Genomic DNA, 26,665 nt, shown 5'->3' on the forward strand with positions numbered 1-26,665 from the left:
ATAGATGGCATTATTGTTTACCTAGAAAAATCTATTAAAAAAATCCAAGAATGAGTTTAGAAAAGTTGCTGAATGCAAGGTCAATAAACAAAAAGCAACTGTATTTCCACATCTTAGCAATTAATTGGAAATCTGTACATTTACAATACAAAAGAATGGAAGAGAGAAAGTGAAAAAAACAAAACAGAAAAATGTTTGGATATAAACTTAAAAAAAAGTGCAGGATTTGTATGCCGAAAACTACAAGACACTCATGAAGGACTTAAAGAAAATCTACATAAATAGGAATAACATGTTCATGAACTGGAAAACTCATTATTGCTAAAATGTCAATTTTATCTATACATTCAATGTAATCTGAATCAAAATCCCAGCAGGATTCCTTGTATATATTAAGGATCTAAAATTTACATGGAAAGGCAGAGATATTAGAATAGCCAGAGCAATTCTGAGTGAACAGAACATTGTTGGGGATCTCCCACAGAGCGATTTCAAGAATTACTATAAAGCTGCAGCAATCAAGGCAGTGCGATATAAGAAAAACAGACATACCTAGAATAAAGAATCCAGAAATAAACCCATGTAAATTTGATCAATTCATTTTTAACAAAAGTACAAAGGCAATTAAATGGAGCTATAACCTTTCCAACAATTGGTCCTGGATATCCACATGCCAAAAAATGAATGCCAATCTATACTTAACACGAGTACAAAAATTAACTCAAAAAGGATCTTAGATCTAACTGCCAAATCGAAGATTTTTTAACATCTAGAGGAAAAGATAGGAGAAAATGTGTAGGCTGGGCAAAGAGCTCTTGCATAGGACACCAAAAGCACAATCCACAAAGTTGATAAATTAAATTTCATAAAATGAAAAACTTTCGCTCTGAGGAAAACATATTAAGAAGATGAAAGGACAAGGCATACACTGGAAGAAAACATTGGCAAATCATATACCTGACAGAGAACCTGCATGCATAATATACAAAGAACTCTCAAAACTCAAAAAATAAGAAAACGGCTCAACAAAATATGATAATTACACTGTGTTGGGACAACTTAGTACCCATCTGGGAAAGGAAAAAAACAAAAACCCAAAAACCACTACCTCCCATTATATGCCTAATTTAATTGCAAGTATATCATAAAACTAAATGTAAAGAGCAAAATGATAAAGCTCTCAGAAACAAATATAGGATATTATCTTTATCACTCAGGTTAAGGAAAGACTTCTTAAGATATGAAAAGCTCAAAAGCTTTAACCATGAAGGAAAATACTGAAAAATTTGACTACCTTAAGACCTCATGTTCAATGACACAAGAAAGAGTGAAAAGTCAAGTTGGAACGGGAGAAGACACCTGCAACATACAGAACTCACAAAAAGTTCATATCTGGGATATATAAAGAACCGTAAATTAATAAGAGAGAAAATTCAAAAGAAAAATAGGAAAGAGATTTGATAGGCACTTCATAAAAGAGGCTATGTGAATGTCTAATAAACATATAAAAAGGTACTTGACACCGTCATCAAAAAAACTCAAACTTTACAAATGATGAGATACTACTACATAACAAATGGAATGGCTAAATAAAGTCTGACAAAAACCAAAAACCTAGAATGTGTCTGAAAATGTGGTGCGACAAGAAATCTCATACAGTTCTCATGGAAGTATAAATTGTTTAATAATATGGTATTCTCTATTAAGCTGAACATATGCATAGCCTATCTGCCAGAAATTCTATGCCTTAGGTATATACCCTAGAGAAATGCTCATGTGCAACACAGGCATGTTTATGAATAGCTGCATTGTTCATAATAAGCAAAACCTGGAAACAACCCAACTATCCATCAATAGCAGAATATGGATAAACTGTGGTACACGGACCTGGTGGAATATTATGAATAATATTAGATACATATAACACAGGTAAATTTTGGAAATAAGATAGTGTCATGCAAAAGAACCCAGAACCAAAAGAATACATGTTTTAAGATTTAATTTAAAAACATGCAAAATTAAACTATACTGGTTAGAGAGGAATAATTAGGTGGCAAAATTATAAAAGAAAACTGAGAGAGAGAGACTTTCATAAAAGTCAGATTAATGGCCACATTGCAGGGTGGGAGTAAAAAGTTCTGATCATACGATGGGCACCAAGGGCACTTCTGTGGCAATAGCAATGTTCTATTTCCTGATCTGGGTAGAGGTTACATTTAAATAATTCATAGTAGTCTACATTTGTTTTACTATTTTGAGTGTGTTATACTTCACAATTTTTAAAAAGATTAAAAGAAAGAAAAACACTGCACATGAGTGTTCAATCATTCTTCTAAAGTATCAGTTAAAATACAACTGAACTAAAAGGAAAAGCATATAAAAAAATTGGCAGAAGATACAGGCTCTGACATGGTATTTCAACTTAAGAACAAGAACAGTAGCTTCCTTTGTTGGTTTGGCACATTTTGGTCAAAATGAAAATGAAAGAGTCACCTGAAAATTGAAAAAGGAAGTTACTCACCCCTTGCACCCATGCCCTTCCCCCAACCACCAATTTCAGTCTCCAAAGGGATTAAGAATAAAAATAGAAATTATGTTATCAGAAATTTGTGTAAGGCAATCTTAAACACCCTGAAAAATTAATCTAGTAATCTAGTTTCTATGTAAACAAAAACCAAAATACTCACTGTACACATTCATCTTCCAAACTAATGATAAAAGTTTGACATAAAGCATTCAGTAAATCGTATTTTTTCTCATATACAAAAATAAATGTATTCTGAAATGACTAACTTATTATTTATTATTAACTTATTGAGCTCATACAGGAGAACATGCTTTAAATCACTTTGGTAAGTAATATTCTTTTTTTTTTTAGGCTCGTTTATTTATTTGAGAGAGAGAGAAAGAGCATGAGCGAGCACGAGGCAGGGGGGGAGGGACAAGCAGACTCCCTGCTGGGCTGGAAGCCAGCCATGGGGCTCAATCCCAGGACCCTGGGATCATGACCTGAGCCAAAGGCAGACGCTTAACTGACTGAGCCACCCAAGCACCCAGTAAGTAATATCCAAATCCTTAATTGTCTATAAAAACTACCAAAGAAAACAATGGTACATTAGTTTAAAATATTTATGTAATTGGGCACCTGGGTGGCTCAGTCGGTTAAGAGTCTGTCTTTGGCTCAGGTCATGATCCTAGGGTCCTGGGATCAAGTCCCGCATTGGGCTCCCTGCTCAGCAGGGAGTCTGCTTCTCTCTCTCTCTCTCTCTGCTGTGCTCTCTCTCTCTTGTTCTGTGAAATAAACAAATAAAATCTTTAAAATAAGATAAAATATTTATGTAATTTACATGTTTTAGTCAACAAGTAATTCTAACACTGGAAAAAATGTATCTCAAGGTTTTGTCACTGTAATTTTATGAAAAATATTCATTTACTAATTCATCTATTAATTAAATCACTCGTTTTATACTAGATAATTTATAATTACACAATTCAAATAAGTACATTTTCTTTGTGAATACATGATTTGGGGTGTGATGGGACAAGAAGTTCCTTTTCCCAAATCTAACTGGCTATTACAGGTTAACACATAATTACCAATATATTAGCTATTTAGACTTGTTTATAGTTTATATGTGCCACCATTCTGGCAGCATGAAAAGTGAACCCCACATTATCAAAAACTATACACTTGTCTTATTAGGCAGTTCTTAACAATGAATGGCAGCTCCCAGCATGCCCTCTTTGCCTGTGAAGTTTCCATTTTTTCCTTTGTAAATCTGAAAACATCCAGTGGAATGTCAGTCAGTTGTTTCAATCAATAAAATTATTTTCATTTTTTTATTTTTTTTAAAGATTTTATTTATTTATTCGACAGAGATAGAGACAGCCAGAGAGAGAGGGAACACAAGCAGGGGGAGTGGGAGAGGAAGAAGCAGGCTCATAGCGGAGGAGCCTGATATGGGGCTCGATCCCATAGCCGGGATCACGCCCTGAGCTGAAGGCAGACGCTCAACCGCCGTGCCACCCAGGCGCCCCAATAAAATTATTTTTAATGGCTTTTACAGAGCTATGTATATTTTAATAGGCATATTTGCCTGAGTTAAGGAGACAGTGCTGACAGTCTGGGAAGAACACAGGGGCTAGAATTCTCAGGACAGAGTAAGAGAGAGAGGTTGGTACAGCTAGCAAATCCCACAGATCTGTAGATTATCCCCCTTGTGTACTCAGCTAAGTACAAAACAGCACATGTGTATAAAAATACTGAGTCTGGTGAAAAGAAGCATTCAAAGTAATTAAAGCAATGTTTCTCAACCTTTTTCTCCTTATCACCCTGACCCAAGAGGTTTTTTGAGACTTTTTTTTTTCTTCCCTAACTGCCCCATGACATTTTAATACTACTGTGTGCCTAATCTCTACAGTTTGGCCCTTTGGAGGACCATAAATCTTTGTAATAATGTGATCGATCTCTCTTTTTCTCACACATATATACATACCCACAGCAAAAAAATAAATTTTGCCAAGTTGGGGGTGTTATCACCCCCAGTGAGAATAGATGGATTTTGAAGGAACAGTGCTTGGTTGCATACAGGGAAGGGTCCTGTTCCCATCAACTAGGGTGAAAAACTCGTATTTCCTGGAGCACTGGACAGAGTACTCAAGAAAAGCTTAACTCAGTACAGAATATTTAGCATTTTTTGAAATTAAATAAAGTAACATTTATAGTAGCAACAAAATTTATAAAATATAAATTTGACAAAATATAAAAGATATCCACAGTGAAATTATAAAATTTGCTGAGAGAAATTAAAAATGACCTAAATAGAAGGAGAGCTATAACTTGTTCATGGGTCAGAAGACAAATACACTGTTAATTTTTCCCAAGTTGACCTACAGATCATCACACTCCAATTTTGCCCCTAGAAATTGACAAGCTGATTCTAAAATTTATATGAAAACACAAAGGACCGACCCAAAACAGTTTTGAAAAAGGGAAAAGTTGGTGCTCGAGATTTATTATAAAGCTATAGCATCACAACAGTATGGTACTGGCATTCACAACAGACTTTTAATAAAGATATAAAGACAATTCAGTGAAAAAATAGTCTTTTCAACAAATATTTTAATAACTGAATATAGCCACATATTAAAAAAGTGAACTCTGGTATGTATCATGCATAGTATACAAATATTTTTTAAAAGACTTATTTATTTATTTGAGAGAGATAGAGAGCACACAGAGAGAGAGGGAAAAGCAGACTCCCTGCTGAGCAGTGAGCCCAATGCAGGGCTCGATCCCAGAACCCTGGGATCATGACTTGAGCCAAAGGCATACACTTAACGGACTGAGCCACCCAGGCGCCCCTCCATAATATACAAATATTAACTCAAAACAGATTATAGATCTAAATGTGAAATTTAAAACTATAAAACCTCTGGAAGATACAAGAAAACCTATGCAACGCTGAAGTAGGTATCTTTTTAGATACAACACCAAAACCAAGATCCATAAAAAAAATTAATTGATAAACTGGACATCACAAAATTTAAAACTTCTGCTCTTCAAATAAGCTCTTAAGAGAATGAAAACACAGCCACAGACTGAGTATTTATATCCAGAACACATAAAGAACTCTCAAAACTCAACAGCAAGAAAACAATCCAATTAAGAAAAAAACTAGCAGAAACATTTGAAAAGACATTTCACCACCGAGAATATACAGACTGCCAAGAGGCACATGAAAAGATGTTCAATATCATTAGTCATCACAGAAATGAAAATTAAAACCACAATGAGATACACTGTGGGATGGATACAGTGTATCCATTCTATTAGAATTTTTACGATTAGAAAAGACTGATCATACCAAATATTGGTGACAATGTGGAAAAATAGATTTTCATATCTTGTTGGTGGGAACGTATAATGATACAACCAATTTGGAAACAGTTGGCAAATTCTTTTTTTTTTTTTTAAAGATTTTATTTTTATTTATTTGACAGAGAGAGAGAGACAGCGAGAGAGGGAACACAAGCAGGGGGAGTGGGAGAGGAAGAAGCAGGCTCCCAGCAGAGGAGCCTGATGCGGGGCTCGATCCCAGGACTCTGGGATCACGCCCTGAGCCGAAGGCAGACGCTTAACGACTGAGCCACCCAGGCGACCCTAGTTGGCAATTTCTTAAAAAGTTAAACATATACCTACCATATTGGTCTGCCTTACCACTAGATATTTATCCAAGAGAAAGGAAAGACTATCTTCATATAAAGACTTATACAGAAAGGCTCAGAGTAACTTTATTTGTAATAGATGAAAAGGGAAACAACTCAAATGTCTATCAATAGTTCAGTGGATAAACAAATTGTGTTTATAGATACAATGGAATACTACTCACCAACAGAAAAAAATAAACTGTTAGCACATGCAGCATGGATGAAATTCAAAATAATTATGCTGAGTGAAAAAAAAAGCTAGACAAAAGGAGGATATACTGTACCATTTTATTTATATAAACCTCTAGAAAATACAAATTAACCTATAGTGAGACAAAACAGATCAGAGGTTGGGGCAAATGGAATCGTCTGGGAGTGATGGAAATGTTAGCTACCTTAATTAAGGTGATGGTTTTATAGATATATGCATATGCCAAAACTTATGAAATAGTACCATTTAAATATATGCAATTTATTGTATGTTAATTATACCTCACTAAAAGTTTAATTTAAAAAAGCCTGAGGTGCTAGCTGAGACCTCACAGACCAATTAGTAACTTCAGCTCCATCTGAAGTTTAGGACAGAATTTATGACATTTTGCTATACTATATAACTATCATTGTTTATTTATATGTAATAATAAGTTAAAAAATCATGAGCTTTATTGCTGAGTATACGAGTAAAGACATTTCATCTCTATTAAAAATATCATTGTTTATATATACATGTCCAGTAAAATTACTTCAAAGAACTTAGACTACATTTAGTCTATTTGGAAATACAATAATTTGTTTAATAATTCATAATAAATACACTCTAAAATTTCTGCATGTCCACTGAAGCAGAATTTTTGTTTTCTTGGATCCCAATTTATTTCCAATTGGCAAGATTTAAAATAATCCAAATGCTCTCTAAAAGGGCGACTGGTAAAATGAATTACATTAAAAACAATGCAAAACTATGTGGCTATGAAGAAAAATTAGGAAGCTTTCATTACTAATAAGGACTACTAATATACCACATTCCCAATATACATTCCCCAAATATACTGGGGATGAAAAATAGAAGATGCAAAATGTGTATATGCTAAATAAAAAACAACACATGACTGGAATATAAAAATAAGCCACCATCAGTTTCTAGCTGCAAAAACAGCTGGTTTCATTTAGACAATACCTTCTTTGTTTCAGAACCACCCAAAAGCCATTTAGTCACAATGACATTTAGTAGATATACTCATTTATAGATCTTTGGGGAAAACTGAACATTGGTGAAAAAAATTTAAAAATCTGAGGCTGGAATCTAGAAGCACTGGAAAGAATAGAGGAGAAGCCATTTCTAGGCCTGGAGAAACTATAGGGGAATTCTCTCCTGGGTGGTAATTGAGTTGATTCTTCTCTCTTCTTCACTTCCCCCTTTTTACTCCACATCCCATGGAAGCCAGCTGGAAGCTGGGTGGGTACACTTGAGATGGGGCTGAGAGTTACAGGTTCCAATACTAGTAACTGTGAGTAGCTACAGAAGACCATGTACATACATACAGTGTGTACACGTGTACAGTTTTAGGACAGGGAGTACACAGGACCTCAAGTAACTGAGTGAAGAGGTTTTAAGAGCTTAGGAACATCAATAGCTTGGTATACTGGCAGCCACCAGAAGTGACATGTAACCACATGAAAGACTGTATGAAGATTAGAGCACTTCTTGCTAATTTCCAGAAAAGACTAGAGAACACGGTGAAGGGTGGGGGTGCATGGAATTCAGGCAATCTGTGTAAACTTAGGGTTTACTACTTTGTGTTTACTGCCAACAATATTATTACAATAATAATGAAAACTAATGATCTGCTTGTGTGATAGGTATGTGTATGTATGTGTACATGCCGAGCACTTCATCTGACAAAGTAAAATCAACATCATTTCAATGATCCCACAAAGTATTTGTGAAAGCTTAAAAGATGTTAATAATTTGGAAGGCTACACTGGCAAATCAATCCCCAAATATTTTGAATGACAATGCTAAATTCAGAAGCGAATAAAATATACAAATAGCATTTTCAAAAATATTAAGTTATATGATAAATATAGGCAAGATCTACTTATTGATTAGCTCTTAAATCAACTCTTTTGTGTTTAAAAAGGGTCACTCATAATCTAAGCTTTCCTCTGTTTTAAACACTAAAAACAGCACTAGCTAAGATTGTAATTATCCCTAGTTTGATATTACTTTGAATGACATTTTTATCTAGCCAAAAAATTAGGCACCAGGGAGGCTTATGTATTCATTCATCTGCAATGCCGACATTTAATAGCATTTGGTATCATGAAAATTAGGATCACACTTATATTATAGTTTAAAAGGTAGGAATCCATAGAACATGGCCATAGCTTTTAGGGGGAAAAATCCATATTTGAACCATCACTGCTTTATGGCACTATTTGACAAAAGAAAAAATATTTCTCTTTCCCCAATTTACTTTATTTCCCCAGTTACTATAAAGTCTGCCATGGGTTCAAATTCCTGTTCTGCTGTACTTACTGATCCTGGAGATGTTCAACTTTTCTGAGTTTTAGTTTTGTTAACTATTGGTGGAATGGAAATGCTAACCTACAAACTTAACAAGATTGTTGTATGAACTGAATCACGTAACGTAAGAAGGCTTAGGCATATCACTGCCTCTGAAATAAAATTCCTGAATTAACACCAATTTTTATCACTCTGGATAGAAGAAAACTTCTATGTGTAGAAAATAATTTTCTTACAAAGTCAGACCTTTCCTCTGAAATGTGTTATTAGTATTTCAGACTAAATCATTTGGGTTCCACAACATGGAAAAAAATCCTAGGAAAATTAAGTAATAATAATAATTATTATTATTTTGGCTACATTTATTTATTTATAAAGATTTTTATTTACTTATTTGAAAGAGAGAGAGTGAGTGAGAGAGAGAGCATGAGTAGGAGGAGGAGGAGAAGCAGACTCCCCTGCTGAATAGGGAGCCTTATGTGGGACTTGATCCCAGCACTCTGGGATCATGACCTGAGCTGAAGGCAGTTGCTTAACCGACTGAGCCACTCAGGTGCCCTTGGCTACGTATATTTAGAAATACAAATGAAACCATCTGGGCAAAAGCAGGTCATTAGAAGGTCATTCAGAATTTTTAGAGCATCTTAAATTTGGAGTGGAAAAAGCACTGAAGTCCATTACTGTAACCCCATACATTTTACAAAAGAAAAGTGAATCCCAAAGAACTTAAATGGATTGCAAGTAGTATTTATAGGTAATACGGTAAAAAAAATATGAGTACTTAGGTCTAATAACTTATATTCCAATTGTTCTCTACACTATATATACATACCACTCTGCCTTTATAAATTTTTGACTGTGTTTCACCTTTTTGATTAACAGTGCTTCTTCCATGTCCAAGTGACTTTTATTTTTCCAAAAGTTTGCTATTTCAACTGCTTCTAGGCAATCAAAAATCTTCTGTTAGGTCACCTACCCAAACAACTATTTCCCCTTTATGCCTTCCCATGAAAATGCTGATTTTCTCCATATATGGAATGGCAATATAACCAGTGATGGTAGTAAGCCTCTATTCTTGCCCCCGATAAACAATGATTGACTTCTTTTAAGAGGCCATGTATACATTTGTTTAGTAAAACAATGTTTTGTCATATAAAATGACTCTTGATAGGTAATAAAATATATTTAAGCGTCATGTCAGTGTGACAGTAGTGTTTTTCAAAAATAAATTTAATTGAGAATAACATCTTTTTGAAACTTATGGTGTTTGAAGTTATTTTTATAAATTTTTAGAATGGATATACAAATTCAGCAGTTGAAATAGCAAACTTTTGGAAAAATAAAAGTCACTTGGACATGGAAGAAGCACTGTTAATCAAATATGTACATCCTGAATTAGGTGCATGTATCCAATAAACATCAACTTAAAGCCAATTCACTGAGGAAGGTTTAAAATATATATAATGATAGCGTTTTGTTTGGTAACTACCTGATGTTAGAATGAACCATTTTAGCTGAAGATCAAATTTATTTGGATAATCCAACTTTTAAAAGATAAATACTTTTTATATCTACTTAATATTACCACAGTAGTATTATATGAAAGAATGAAGGAAAAGATGAGAGTCTGAGATGAATTTGTAGGCTTTCATAGAATTACCAATCATTTTAGGTCATCTGTTTTTGTGCTGCTATAGCAACTTCATGAATCATGACCTCCTCACCCCAATAATTCAGAGGACTGAATTATGTATGAAAAATGTATTGTCAATGTGTTTCCAGTATTAATAACACACATTAATGAATCTGATCTTATTACAGTAAATTATATATTTTTAGCCTCAATTTAGTAAATTAAAGAAACTACTGGCCACTAGAGAAACACAGAGGATATTATCCATATACCCAAACTTTATAAAGCTGTGTCTCATGTCAGTCCTCAATGTTAAATCCACCATATCTTTCAGTTTGGAGACTTTTCAAATATGTCCTTCTTTACTGAGAGACTCAAACAGATGAGTCTATGTATAATGCTTACAATGCTTATTTACAGAAAACAAATTTGATCTCATAATTAAATTAGATATATTATAAATTTAATAGAAATGTCTTTTAAAGTTCACAAAAAAAGAACCCTCATCTAAAATGCATATAAGTATTTAACAGTGAAGTGTCATGATGTCTACAACTTACTTTCAAATGGGATTCAGCAAAAGAAAAAGAAAAACCATGTGTGTGTATCTATAATATGTGTAAATATAAGAGGGAAAGCAAATGTGGCAAAATGTTATCAGTGCTGGATCTATGTGGAAGGTATATGGGTATTCAGAGTATTTTCAGCTTTTCTGTGGAAAAATTTCCAAGTAAAAAGCTGGGGAAACAAAGGACCCTCACAGGCTCCTAGTTCTCTTGTGTTATAGTTTTTATCCTGAGTATATGTCCAGTCCCTTTCTTTTGAGGCAACTGCCTCAAGACCCTTCTGCACTCATTTAAAACAACTGTTACAGAACTGTGTTATGTCTTTTTAACAAAATCATAACTCCAGGAAACAATTTTTATAAGTAGATTTAAGGCCAGTATCAGTGAATTAATTGTTTTACCTGAAAGTTAACATCTTCTTTCTTAAATATTAGTGCTCGAACTTCATCAGGATCTCCATTAAATATAGCTTGCACCAGTGATGGCTGAAATACAAGAGAACAACAAATATATTAATTACACTGCATGGATGATTCTAAAGATATTTCCATATAACTTTTAAATCTAAAATTTTTTTCCCCTTTAGCAACAATAATCAATTTGGTTTTTGACATAAACCAAAAGTTTCATGAAGTCAAATCATATGAAAGTACAGGATTCCTCCCTGAATAAAAAAGGCCTATTAAAAAAAATCAATTCAGTACAACCAAAATTAGGTAGATAATAAACACAAACTTTGTGTGAGTAGAAATCTTCTGTTTATATATATGTGTATATATATGGTAAAAACAAAGTCTCTTCCAAAATACAGGTGTGACATCTCAACATCTACATAACTTGTCAAACAAGCCATTCTTAGGCCACACTGAGGCCCAAGAAGGTAGGTCTTTTTGAAAAGTTCTGTTTGGGGCATTAAATAACTTGCATGGGTTAGCATTACACATTATACAGACAGAAATCCAAGAAAGAAAATCTGGCAATTGATGAAAATCACTACTATCCAAACACCAAAAAATATCATACACCTGAAAAACATGAAGAGGTAAACATGTGTGTATCTAAATATAACAATTTCTTAACAACACAGCCTCTCTGATAAGGTATCATATTATACTAGTCAAACAAGAAACCAATTGACAACAACATTAAAAGGTTAAGGATGAAGTCTGATTCTTTTTCATATAAAAGTGCTACATGTAAATACATAAAATTCATTACAGAAAAGGCTGTGCCTCGGTATTGCTAGCAGTAGCTTTCCTAAAACATACTGTTCCTCATTCTTGTTATAGCAGTTTTTAAAACCACAAAATGAAAACAGAAACGTGGTTGCTAGAAGTACAATTCTCAATTTAAAAAAAAAAAGTTTTTAAGAGAGTAAAAGATATGAAGTAAAGTCTGAAATGTTATCTAAACATCTAAAGAAGTAAAAATCAGAAACGTGTGCATTTTATAGCCAAGTAATACTGTAGCATATTTATATACCTATATTGCTTTATTTGGGTTTTTAATGAAACTAGTGGAAACCAACTTATGTTTATTTTTAAAAGATAAATTTTACCCTACTAGTTCAGTAGAAGACAGTAAACATAAACTCTCATATCTTACCAATACACTTCCAGAAGGTGGTGAATGCAGGGATTTATTTTCCTGTGGCAATTTAGAAATGAATGCAGGAGATTCATCTTCTACCTCCTCCAAAACAACAATACACACGCGACTCATTCGCTCTTTTAAAATACTAAATCCCAAGCTATGTGATAAAAGTCACAGTTGGAAGAGCACAAGTAGTTTTTCCTCCTCTTCTGTACAACACTTGGGATCATTCTCTGAACAGCGCAGCTGGTTTTTTAAAGTTAATAAGTACTATCAGAAAAACTGAAGTTTAAAATTATGACTACATAACATAACTTCCTAAAAACAAGAAAATTCTATTATTTCCTGTTGGGTTACTATAATACTTGCAAGAAATTTCACATCAACATCTCAATAACTAAAACGGGAGTCCAGTACAAGCTCATTTAAAAATATTTTTCCCCTACCAAAATAGTCATATTGCTCTGTCTCAAAGAAATTTACTTGCATAAACAGATCATTGTTTAGGGTGACAACACTGCACAATACAAAATGAAATGAGAAACAATTACTGTGACAGAGATGATTACAGCTATACCCACTCTTGCCTGCAAGGTCATATAGTTACCAGTAGCTGACTTGCTTATAATTGAAAATAATAATAAAAAAAATCTCACTATTCTGTTTCAACTTCTAACTTGTCTTCATTTCTTCAGCTTCTGGTTTAATGTAGATACTATCCAGAAAAAAAAATATCTAGAGCTCAGCACAAATTCTTAAAATAAAGCTCAGAGGTTGACAATTCTTTCTGTGTTTGGGAAAGAAAGAAAAAAAAAAAACCACTCTGCATTAATAGCAAAGCTGCAGTACATTTACATGCGATGAGTCAGACCACAAGAGACAATGGGACTCTTGGTACTAGAATACAGCTTGATTAATCCAGATATCCCATATAATAGAAGAAACACAGATAGCTTTATTCCCATCGATAGCATAAGCAAGGCAGAGCGTTCATTCTTTCTCCATCAGGCAGTTGTCTGTGGCTGCTCCAGCAAAAGGGCACAGCACCAGGCAGAAATAGTGTTAGCAGAGGATCCTAATGGAACAGGCAGGCTGCGAAGGAATTAGAAGGCATTTGAGCTCAAATAACTGCTTCAGGCTTTTCATTTAAAAAAAGAGAAAAAAGCCCAGTAGTTTATCATTCCAGTGTTTCCTTTGATCTCCACATGAATACAGCTTCCGTTAAATAGTCTTCATTCACAGGAAAAAACAGCAGACTGTGCATCTTCTTTGAGCCAACTACTTTATTCAATCATCTGCTCTGTGCCAATATAGTTTCCTTCCACTGTAAAAACCGCTACAGTTATCCTTTTCAGTAGATTTCAGATGCTTTCCCGTTCCTCAGATGATCTTGCAAAACGCCACTGATACCTCCAATGAGTAGGTCCTTAAAAAATATCTACCGAACCTCAGGATCGGCCCCACAGAAGCATTCCAACTGAGCAACAGTCTGAATAGCAAAGACTGCAGAACCGCAGGATGAAATGCCTAGTAATGCTCACATGTTACACTTACCAGAGATCTGAGCTACTGCTCGGGATGTAACTTCCTCTAGCAGGAGAAAAAAATAGTGCATTTGGACAGCCTTCACAATTAGAAGGTTCATGCCAGTTCTGTGACTAATCCAGATCAAACTGAAAAATTCTATAACTGAAAAATGAGTGCGCTTTTAACATTTTCCACTAAAAGCCACAAGGAAATCTGGTGTACTGCCTCTGCTGACTAACACTGGTTTTAGCAAGTAAACAATTCCAAACAGCTTAACTGCTTTCGTATGTTACAATATAGCAAATGTTTAACCCTATAATGACAGCTGCAGTTAGCCCATAAAAGAGAGATGAAGGAGAAACATTTTAGAATATAAAAACACAAATCTAACTTTTTATTCTTAGTTTTTACCAAGATCATTTTTTAATAAGCTAGATGTATTTATGTTCAAAACTGCAAAGAAGTTCAAACAATGAAATTTAAGATTTACTAAAAATTTCTAGGTTGTTGAATTTAATCTATCAGGTCATATATTTAAAGAGAAAAAACAAAAATTTCACAATGTAAAAGTCCTAGATTGAAACTTCTATGGATCATCTGAATTTCACGGAAGAAATTAATCCCACCTTCCCATGTGGAAATGGAATAAAGCTTTAAACTCTGTTAAATAGCTTCACAAAACTATTGTTTAAAGTCCTTAGCATTAATTTTCTATATGTCAAAAAGGCACAGGGTAACATAAAGAAAGCAAAGACTCTCCTTCCTCTATAAAGTTAATTTCCCCAAAGCTACAAATTAAGTGTCAAAACAACCAATTTATGGTTCGGTTTCCCCTTCTTTATTTACTGAACAAGTCGGATATTTCCCAACAAAAAATTACAAAGAAAATACAGTGGTTTTCCTTCAATCTTTGTTCTTTCACCTATCAACTAGCATTTTTATTCATAAACTAATAGCTATTTTTGAACATTTATGATACGCTAAATGTTGAACATTCTCATTTAATACAATAACCTTGTTATGTTTCCATATAATTAAGAGGAAAAAAACAGAAACAAAAATTAAGTATTTTATCCAAAGGCATATAAATTAGTAAAGTGCCTAATTCCACACACATTGCTCTTTCAAATATATTCTGCTCCCACTGAGTGTACACCGTTGTACACGTACGCCCCACCCTTCCACTCTGTCTCAAGATCTTTGCAACCTGTAATACTAGACTATAAACACTTTTACAGTCTTAAAAGACTGTAACCTATATACACTTATTCAGTCTTAAAAGACCAGTAACCTATAATGGTTATGAAAAGTTTAGGTAACAAAGGAATACATTATTTATTGTCATAAAATTCCTAAGCAAGTTATTTTTAAATGGGTATTTCAGGGCTAGTGTTATCATGTGTGTTTAAGCCAGTTTACTTATCAAAACATTAAAAAAAATAGCATGATATAGATAATGCCAGAATTTAAGACAAAAACCATTAAATGTCAATCTATTAAAAAAAATACCCTGTAATCCTAACGTAACTGTATATCAAGATACTAAAATATGCTAACAATTCACATGGTTGTATTATAAAACACAAAATGGTTTTAAGCCAAATTAAAGATATGCAAATATTTTGACATACAAAATGATGTTAACTATCTCCACATGGCTAAATCAAAAATATCATCTTGATATGTGAAACGTGAAAATGAAACCACTATGGTAACAGTATCCTATATTCTATCTTCAGGGGTTTCTTTTTCCCCCACCCCAAACAAAATCTTTTTTTATACAGACAATTTTAACTTGTTCCTAAGTATCCAGTGTATAAATTCACCTACTTAAACAGGTACATCCTGTCTCTTGTTCTAGGTCAATTTCCATACTTAGGTCTTTCCTGGCTAGAGCACAAGCTCCTTGAAGGCAGGGACTATGTTTTCGTATACACCATGCGTGCACAAACACTCCCCTTCCACTTTCTTCCACTTAACAATGTCATTGAAAAGAATCCCATTATGTCACAAGACTCTGGAATTGAGTGGCAAAATTATAAAAGACAACAGGGAATTCATATGTATATATGAATAATATATATTAAGAGTATATATAGGGGCTCCTGGGAGGTGCAGACAGTTAAGCTTCTGACTCTTGGTTTCAGCTCAGGTCATGATTTCAGGGTCCTGAGATCAAGCCTCATGACAGTTCACACTCAGCCTGGAGTCTGCTTGAGAGTCTCTCTCCCTCTCCCTCTGCCCCTTCCAATTGTGCGTGCTCTCTCGCTCTCTCTAAAATAAATAAATTTAATTTTTTAAAAAAGAGTGTATATATATACACACACACACACACACACTTTAATCAGAAAACACAAGAGGCATTAAAGTTCAGTAAAATGAGTTTTGTACCTCTAGGAGGTAAGCAACTTAACATGCAGAAGTTGACAGGATATAAAACAATGATATAGGATGACAGCTAAAATTAAGGCCTCAGGAGTCAGCCTACCTGGAATTCAAATTCTGATTCCATTATTGATTAGCTGTGCCCTTGGGAAGGTAAATTCCTTGAGCCTAAATTTCTTTACACTTATAAGAATAATAACCTCCAGAGATTTTTATCTAGAAGAAATACAGTAATAGCACCGTGATTGATTGAGAACGTAGGCTTTGTAGCCAACTGCCTGTGTTCTAATCTAGCTTCCCACTAACAAAAGTAACCGTGACCTTGAGCAAGTTACTTAACCTCTCTGTGTCTCATTTCAACATCTATTAAAGTACATTAATAGAATCTAGTTTGAAATAAAATGAAGACAGTCTTATTATTATGGATATTTAGGGTAACAGAATGATATCCCCATCAGGGCAGGAGTACATAGAGGACTACAGATGATTTCTCTCCCTACTGGTGACGTGATTCAGACTGTTGTCTGGAAATTGCAATTCAGTAGCTAAGTACACAAACTGCACCCCACAACCCCACCCTTTTCAGGCCTCTTAAGAGATTGCTAGAAGTTTGTCATAACACTCCAGTAACCACACTAAGCATTAAGAGGGAGGAACCAGTAAACTTAAGCAAGAAGTAGGGCTGGGGGTTTTACCATTCTTCCACATTCACTGTATTTTACAGTCTAAGGGAAGAGAAAGGGTAAAAATTAATGGCCCATGATATCCTATATAATCAAAAACAGATGAAAAAAAAGAGAATTTTTTTAATTTAAGCTATTTTTTCACTATTTTTTTAATTTATTTTTTTATTATTTAAGCTAACAGCACCATATGGAACCATTTTATACCTTCTACTGAATAAGACCGGCCCCTAATCTCAAGGAATACATATCCTAAAGGAAAAGGAGACAGTCAATAACTATTTAAGAAATTAGAAATGTACAAAGTATGTATGATGAAAAATTATTTACAAAGATCGTGCAAACTTAAGTTCAACAATTTTTTTTTCAGCTGAACAATGGCAAAGGGATGTGATTTTTTTTTTCTTGAGGCACTTACTTTTTAGGCCAAATTAGATTAAATTTTTAATAAGCCAACAAATTCAAGGTCTGACAACTTCATAATGCTTCCATTCTTTATGCTACAATGTATCCTATCAACAGCTTACTCCTACTCTTCACAGAATCACGTAACAACAGTAAAGCTGGTTTAAACCTTTAATGAAAAGATATTTAACGTCCTGAAAGACTTTTTTTTTTTTTTAGGTCCCTAATTTGGTTACACCAGAATTTCTTTTTCTGACACAAATGGTTTTTTCTTTCTGTTTAGAAACTCAATCCAAAGCTCATCTTATTTGTGCTCCTCCATATTGACTTGTGACCTCCACACTGATTATCATAGAAAAGGAATTTTACTCAGGGTGTGTAAAGTGGCTACTCTGTACCATGCTAGTCTCTGAGTATTAAAAAATAAAAAGCTTGTGGGAAAAGATGGTAAGGAAGTGGGTTTAAACCATGTTTCAGAAACATTTCTCATAGTTCAAGAATCTTGAACAATCCTCTTGAGCTAGGCTTCATCTGCCCATATACCTTAGAAAAAGTCCTATGAACAGATTTAAAAGAAAACAGGGCAGGAGAGGGACAGAAAAAAAATTTTTAAATAGCCGTTCTTTAGGTTATTGGTCAGATTTCCCTGTTCTTAGTACAGCCATAGAAAAATGACGTCACATATTTAAAAAATAATGAATTCAAAATACTTCTCACACATGCAAATTAATTCTCTGCATGTACTGTATTTATAAACTAGGCTATTTTTTTAAATGTTTACCCACCCATACTTCCAAAATGGCTGACAGCCACTGTAATCCACCGATCTCAAGTGGTTTGATCCCACTGGTATGTTATAATGGTAATAAATTGTTAACACTTCCATTATTAATATTATCATATACCACATATTGTTAACATATAGTAATATTACCTATTATTACTCTGAAGTGTTCTTTACAAAGACCTATCTATATTCTGCATCCATTCTTCCCATCTTCCATTCAACTAGAACATTTAATTTTTAGGTAAGTTCAGAGCCTCACAGAACAAAGTCCATATTTCTCACTCTCCCTTGTAGCTGGGAGCCACAAGACAAATTTCTGACCAGCATTTTAAGTAGAGGCATTATGTGGTTTCCAGAAAACTTCCTATTCCTACAAGAACAAATGGTATAATATCCACCCTGCTTCCTGGAACATAGGTGACTTGCCATCATCTTAAACCAAACAAAGACCAGAATCTAGAGTGGTGGAAAAGTAGGCTAGAGGGGATCTGGGTCCCTTGAGGACTCTGTGGGGCAGAACTGCCATAAAAGCCCTAGACTGCACACTTCCCAATTCTTGTATTACAAAGAAACAGAAATTCTACCTTGTTTAAGTCAATGTGATTTTGAGTCTCTTTTACTCAGAGCTGAAGCTAACACCAAATGATAACCTTACTCTTCCTTCAGTCATCCATCAGTGATCCACATTTTAGTACAGTATACTTAAATTTTCAATAAATAAAATGGATTATAAACATTAACTGCAACAAACTGCAATAGAAACAATAAGCAGAAAACAGCTCAAAGAACAGATCTGCTATATTACCCTGGGTAAGCAAAGAAAAATCAGTGGAGGGAGAAGGAAACAAATATTTATCACAAATGTTCTCACTGTGGGGTGCCTGGGTGGCTCAGTCGGTTAGGCATCTGACTTTTGATTTCGGCTCAGGTCATGATCTCAGGGTCATGGGATTGGGACCTGCATCAGGCTCTGTGCTCAGCATGGAGTCTGCTTGAGATTCTCTCTCCCTCTGCCCCTACTCCTGCTCTCTCTCAATAAATAAATAAAATTTTAAAAAAATATATTCTCACTGAATCCTCATCACTTCTTGTGGGTACTACTACCCAAGTTATATATGGGAAGTGGAGGCTCAGTTAGTACCATCCAGTCAGTCAATGACTCATCCGTTCATCTTTATTTATTCATCATCTACTATGTGCCAGGCTTTCTGTTATGCCAAGGAAACAAAATTATGAATAAACAGTAATTCCTTACTCCAACGGAGCTTACATACAAATAAATACTATATGATTGCAAACTGTGATAAACTGTAGAAGGAAAAAATTTCTTGGAGGGGAAAAAAACTAGAGGAAGGTCCATGCGGCTACAGCAAACAACCATGAGGAACAGTAACAGATGTAGCTGGGAGAAATAGGTAAACTCAAGACTATGAAGGGCTTTGGAAGCCAAGTTATAAAGTTTGTATTTTCTAAGTGATTTGAAAAGTCATTAGAAATTTTGAAGCAAGACAATCATCTTGATTTGCTTTACAAAGATTATGTGGCTTCAGTGTAGAGAACAAATTTGAGGAGAAGAGCCAAAGGACTAGTTTGAAGACTGTTGCAATAATCCAAAGTAGGTAATTTGAACTAGGATGTTGGGCATGTAAATGCAGAGAATGGGATTTACAGGACATGCTGTAGATGGGCCGTAGGGGTGAGGGAGAAGGTGGTGATCACAAACAACTCCCAGGTTTTTTACATAAGCAACTAGTGCTTACAAGAGTTTAAGCAATCTAGGCCTTCTTCAGTTTACAAATTTATTAAAATGAGTAATATGACTTGTTGTATCATATCCAAGGACCCTTCAGGCTCTACGTCAGTTCCAAATCCTAATCCAAAATCTATATCCTGACATCTACTCCCATGATTTAAAAATGAAATGTTAACAATCCCGAACTTGTCTGAGTATAAAAAAGTTTCTAAAGGGTAAGATTTGGTTCCATCCCACTCAAAATTCAGTACACTGAAGTAATCTAAAAACCTTTTGGCAAGAATACCTCATTTTTAAAACATTCAAAATTGTAATAGCAACTGATTCAACAAATATTTCATATTAATATTTCCACTCCACTATAAACACACCAAGAGATTACAAAATGTCATATATCATCTCCACCTTCATCTTATGCAACCTAATGATTTTTTTTGGATATTACACTGAAAGCACAGGCAACAAAGGCAAACAGAAACACGTGGGACTACATCAAACTAAAAAACTTCTGCACAGCAAAGGAAAATATCAACAAAATGAAAAGACAACCTATGGAATGAGAGAAAATATCTGTAATCTATATATACCCAATAACAGATTAATATCCAAAATATATAAGGTACTCATATGACTCAATTGCAAAAAAACAAAAACAAACAAACAAAAAGACACATCCAAACAACCTGATTTTTTAAAATAGGCAAAGGACCTAAATAAATATTTCTCTAGAAAAGACATACAATTGGCCACAGGTAAATGAAAAGGTGCTCTACTCACTAATCATTAGGGAAATGGAAAGCAAAATCACAATGAGTTTTCACCTCACACTTGATAGGACAACTACTATCAAAAAGACAAGAGATAACATGTTGGCAAAGATGTGGAGAAAAGAGAATGGTTGTACGCTCTTAGCTGAATGTAAACTGGGTACAGCCACCATGGAAAACAGTATGAAGGTCACTCAAAATGTTAAATATAAAACTACGGTAGGATCCTGCAATCTCACTTCTGGGTATATATCCAAAGAAAATGAAATCAGTATCTTAAAAAGCCGTCTATACTCCCAAGTTCCCTGCAACATTAACAAAGACAAGAAATAGAAACAAACTGTTTGTCAACAGATGAATGGATTAAAAAACATATGCTATATGTATATACAATGGAGTATTATTCAGTCATTAAAAAAATGAAGGATCCTGCCATCTCCAACAACATGGATGAACCTGGAGGACATTTATGTTAATAAAATAAGCATCAATAAGCCAGACACAAAAAGACAAATACTGTATTATTCCACTTACATGTGGAATCTAAAAAATTGAACTCATAGAAGCAGAATAGAATGGGGGTTGCCAGAGGCAAGGGGGTAAGGGAAATGGGAAGGCTATGGTCAGAGGGTACAAACTTTCAGTTTTAAGAATAGTAACTTTTGGGGATCTATACACACAGCATGATGGCTACAGTTAACAATACTGAACTATACACTTTAAATCTGCCGAGAGTAGATATTATGTTCTTATCACAAAAGAAAAAAAAAAGGTAACTATGAGGGGTGATGGATGTGTTAATTAACACACTTTTTGCTTGATAGCAGTAATCATTTCACAATGGATATGTACATCAAATCATCACATTGTACACCTTTAATAATACGATTTTTACTTATCAATTATACCTCAGTAGAGCAGAGGATAAAAAGACCTTATGCAGCCTAAATGAGGTACACAAGAAAAACTACCTAGTACAAGGTAAGAAAACAAAAGATAGTAAAAGGCAGTATATACAGAAGACGTAAATAAGAGGTACAAGACAAAACTGCCACTAATTAAGTCACTGGTAAGAGTACAGCATATGAATTTATTAATTGTAACTGGTATATAAAGATATCTTCTAATTGTCCATTCTCTTAAAAACTGATGGCTTTTATAAAGCTATCCATAATCTTCACTGTTGCTACTCTTTGCTCTGATTTATTGAAAGAGTACTTTCTCAAACCAATGGTCAACTAGTTCGAACACCTAATTTCAAAACTTCCTCTTGGTGATCACATTTCTGAGAAAATGGTTGAAACTATTTTATTTATTTATTAGGTTTATTTAACATTAAAACTATTTACAATGCCAGAATAATAAGTTTAGTTACAAAGTGTAGACAAGTGCCATACAACAGAAATGAAAAATGAGCCACAGAAGCAATTTAAAATTTTCTAGCAAACACACTTTAAAATGGTGGAACAAACAGGTAAAATTATAACAACATTTTATGTAATCAAATATATCCCAAATATTATTATTTTAGCTTGTAGTCAATATAGAGTTAACAGATATTTTACGTTCTTTTATTGTCTTCAAATTTTGTTTGTATTTTATACTTAAAGCCTATCTCAATGTGAACATTAAATTTTCATTAGAAATAATGGATCTGTATTTACAGCTGAAGAAATTTACAGTTGAGGATGTAAATATATGTGCTTGTGTTGCTGCAAACATATTTTAAAGTTCCAATAACTAAATCAAGTATTTTTAGAATTTAGATTAAACTAAATCAAGAATTCAGTTCCTCAGTTACATTAGCCAGCCATATATATCTGGTTAATGACAATCATTACACAACACTGGTTTAGACCTATAAAGACTAACTTTTTAAAAGTTTAACTGTTCTACAAAGAAACCTAAAACATGCTGCTACCTACCTTACTGTCTTAAGGAAAAGAATATAGTTTAGAGTTTTATGATGGTTCAGAGTCAGTAATATGAATATGCATTGTTAGACTGTTCCATAGTAAATAAGCCACAAGAGGAGCTAGCAGCCTTGGTTGACTCTTCTTAAATATTTCCGTCATAACCTGAATGGCTCACTAGTTCTTTCTTTTACCTTTTGTTTCTTCCCTGAAACACATACACACCTCTCTAATTTAATCACAATATTAACCCTGGTTTGAGGCAACATTATTTTCATATGAAACAAAGCACATCAACTTTATAGGTGCCATTTTCTTCAGTATTTAGAGGCCTCTTCACATACATTAGGGTTCCACACAGAATTCGTAAGTTGAAGTTAATAAAAGTTGACTAGCTGTCAGCATACTTCATTTCTCTTGGCATCTTCATTTTACTGCTGAAGCAAGTGAAAGTGATTAAATGATTTTTACAGTTTTCAGGTCTAGCATTTTATGACTTTATGTCCCTTTTCTGAGAAAAACAGGTTGACTCATGAAAACAAGGTATCAAAAGTAGAGGTAGTGACCATAGATTAGATTTCTTCAATAAATGTGACCCTGAGAAAAAAATAAATTAGGCAATTTTGACCCAAAAAAGGTTACAGAAGAAAAGGCAATGATCAAGATAAACATGTTAAAGGCTAAAGAACTCGATTTTCACAAAAGAACTAACCAATTGAAAGACACAGAATGATGGATTAAAGAAAACAAAAAAACAAGATCCAACTATATGCTGTCTACAAGAGATGCACTTCAAGATTTTTATTTATTTGTCAGAGAGAGAGAGCGCGAGAGCACAAGCAGGGGGAGTGTCAGGCAGAGGGAGAAGCAGGCTCCCCACTGAGCAAGGAGCCCAATGTAGGACTTGATCCCAGGACCCTGGGATCATGACCTGAGCTGAAGGCAGATGCTTAACTGACTGAGCCACCCACTTCAGATTTAAGGGCACATGTAGGCTGGATGTGAAGGGATGGAAAAAATATTCCCTGCAAATGTTAACGAAAAAAGAGCAGGGCAGCTAAACTTGTATCAGACAAAATAGACCTTAAGTCAATAACTGTCCTGTGAGACAAAGAACATTATATAAGGACAAAAATAGGGAAATGTAACAATTATAAATATACACACACCTAACATTAGAACATCTAAATACATGAAGCAAACACTGACAAACTGAAAGAACAACTTGACAGCAATATAATAATAAAAGTAGCAGACTTCAACAGCCCACTTTTAGTAATGGATAGAACATCCAAACAGGTAATCAACAAGGAAACAGTGGGCTTGAACACTATAGAGCAAATAGACCTAAGAGAAAAATACAGAACATTCCACCCAACAGCAGCAGAATACACACTGTCCTCAAGCACACCTAGAACATTCTCCAGGATAGATGACATCTTAGGTCACAAAACAAATTTTAACAAATTTAAGAGTGAAATCATACCAAATATCTTTTCTGACCAAAACAGAATGAAACTAGTAATCCACAGCAAAAGGAATGGAAAAGTGATAAATACATGGAAATTAAGCAACACACTCTTGAACAACCAATAGATCAAAGAAGGAATAAAAAGGAAAGTTGGAAATATCTCAGTATCTTGAGACAAAAACTAAAAGACAACATACCAAAACTTACGGGATGTAGCAAAGGCAGTACTAAGAGGGAAGTTTATTGTGATAAACACCTACCTTAAAAAAGAAAGTTCTCAAATAACCTAACTTTACACCTCAAGGAGTTAGAAAATGAACAAGATAAGCCCGAAATAAGGAAGAAAATAATATAGATTAAAACAGAACTAAAGAAAAGAGAAGAGAAAAAAAATCAACAAAACTGAGTCAGTTGTTTGAAAATATTAAATTGACAAAACTTTAGCTAGACTAAGATAAACAGAGAACTCAAATGAAGTAAAAAATTAAAGAGGAGACATTATAACTGATGTCATGGGGGGGGTGAGAAGGGGAAAGTGGGGAGGACAGGAAACTAAAGTGAACAAATATAATGCCAAGCAACTAAGCAACCTAGAATAAATGGATAAATTTCTAGAAACATACAACCTACCAAAGACTAAATCATGAATAGAAAAAGACTGAATCTATAATCAAAAATCTCCAACAAAGAAAAGCCCAGGACCAGATGGCTTTACTGGTAAATTCCACCAAACATTTAAAAACTTATTGCCAATCCTTCTCAAACTCTTCCAAAAAAGATTGAAGAGGAAGGAACACTTCTGAACTAATTTTATGGGCCAGCATTACCCTGATAACAAAACCAAACAAAGACACTACAAAAAAAATAAAATTACAGGTTAACACAGAATTCCTGATGAACATCATTACAAAAATTGTCAACAAAATACTAGCAAACCAAATTCAACAGTACATTAAAAATATCATACACAGGGTGCATTGGTGGCTCAGTTGGTTATAAGCATCTGCCTTTGGCTCAAGTCAACATCCCTGGGTCCTGGGATCAAAGCCCACAGCAGGCTCCCTGCTCGCTCATGCTCTCTCTCTCAAATAATAAAATCTTAAGAAATAAATAAATAAGTAAAAGGATCATACATCATGGCAAAATGGGACTTATGCCTGACATGCAACCATGGTTCATCACAAAAAAAATCAATGAACGTAACACATGACATTAACAGAACAAAGGAGGGGGGGAACCACACACAACATGATCATCTCAATAGATACAGCAAAAAACATTTGAAAAAATTCAACACCCTTTCATGATAAAAACTTGCAACAAACTACAAATAGAAGGAAATTATACAGGCCATATATGAAAAGCCCAGTAATGAAAAACTGAAAGCTTTTCCTCTAATATCAGGAATATGACCAAGATGTGCACTCTCACTACTTCTATTTAATGAAGTACTAGATTTCCTAGGCAGATAAGGCAAGAAAAAGAAATAAATGACATACAAATCAGAAAGAAAGAAAAGTAAAAAAATGTGAAGACATGATCTTATTATGTACAAAACCCTTAAGATGCCACAAAAATATCTTAGAACTAATTAATTCAGTAAAGGTGCAGGATACAAAAATCAACCAAATCACTTGCATTTCTATACACCAAGAATAAACTATCTATAAAGGAAATTTAAAAATTAACCTCATTTACAAGAGCATCATAAACAATAAAATACTTAGTAATAAATTTAACTAAGGAGGTAAAAGACTTGTACATTAAAAAATTACAAAACATAAATGAAATAAATTAAAATGACATAAATAAATGGAAACATATCCTGTGTTCATGAATTAGAAGCCTTAGTATTGCCAAAAAGGGGTAACTGTGTGTGATGGACATTAAGGAGGGTACACGATGTAAAGAGCACTGGGTGTTATATAAGACTGATGAATCACTGAACTCTACCTCTGAAACAAATAACACATTATATGTCAATTAATTGAACCTAAATTAAAAAATTTAAAAAATAAAATCTAATGCTAAAAACATCTAAAAAAAAAGTTAAAAAAGGGGAATAACTGGAAAAAAAAAAAGAATTGAGGAAGGAAGATCTCACACATGCAGAAAAAAGGGAGTTCTAGTAAGGAGGTGGAAAATTACCCTGAGTTTTGAATAGAAGATCTCTGTCTTCTGAAACAGGAAGGAAGGGTTGATATGGATAAGTAAGTGAAGAGAAAGTATAAAGTTGAAAAGGAGTAAGTGTTGAGTGTGTAGCAGTTGAAAGTAATGGGTCATGGGGTCTAGGCTGGATATAACAAAAATACAGAAGTGACGGTAGTACAAGAAAGAAATTGTGGGATGCGGTTATTGGAGTATGTGGTTAGAGCCAAGTGGAGAGGACTACTGGTGTGGAAGCTGTGACATTGTGAAGTATGATGTCATCTACAAAGAAATGAA

The 26,665-nt window shown here is 34.1% G+C and overlaps 1 protein-coding gene across 10 annotated transcripts in view; it reads right to left on the bottom strand.

Moving 5' to 3' along the window:
* ANKRD28 (ankyrin repeat domain 28) overlaps positions 1–26,665 on the bottom strand; it is a 192,383-nt gene that overhangs the window by 98,704 nt on the left and 67,014 nt on the right. For 5 of the 10 annotated variants that reach the window (XM_026496966.4, XM_026496963.4, XM_026496968.4 and 2 more), the window contains one exon: positions 11,338–11,421. In XM_026496966.4, coding sequence (XP_026352751.1) covers positions 11,338–11,351 — 14 coding nt within the window. In that variant the 5' untranslated portion in view covers positions 11,352–11,421. Of the gene's footprint in view, positions 1–3,145; positions 3,244–11,337; positions 11,422–12,541; positions 14,331–26,665 lie in introns of those variants that run through there. The other 5 variants (XM_026496967.4, XM_044383381.3, XM_026496969.4 and 2 more) reach the window with 5 other exon arrangements.

The sequence above is a fragment of the Ursus arctos genome, unplaced genomic scaffold (assembly GCF_023065955.2).
Source record: "Ursus arctos isolate Adak ecotype North America unplaced genomic scaffold, UrsArc2.0 scaffold_20, whole genome shotgun sequence".
Taxonomy (NCBI): domain Eukaryota; kingdom Metazoa; phylum Chordata; class Mammalia; order Carnivora; family Ursidae; genus Ursus; species Ursus arctos.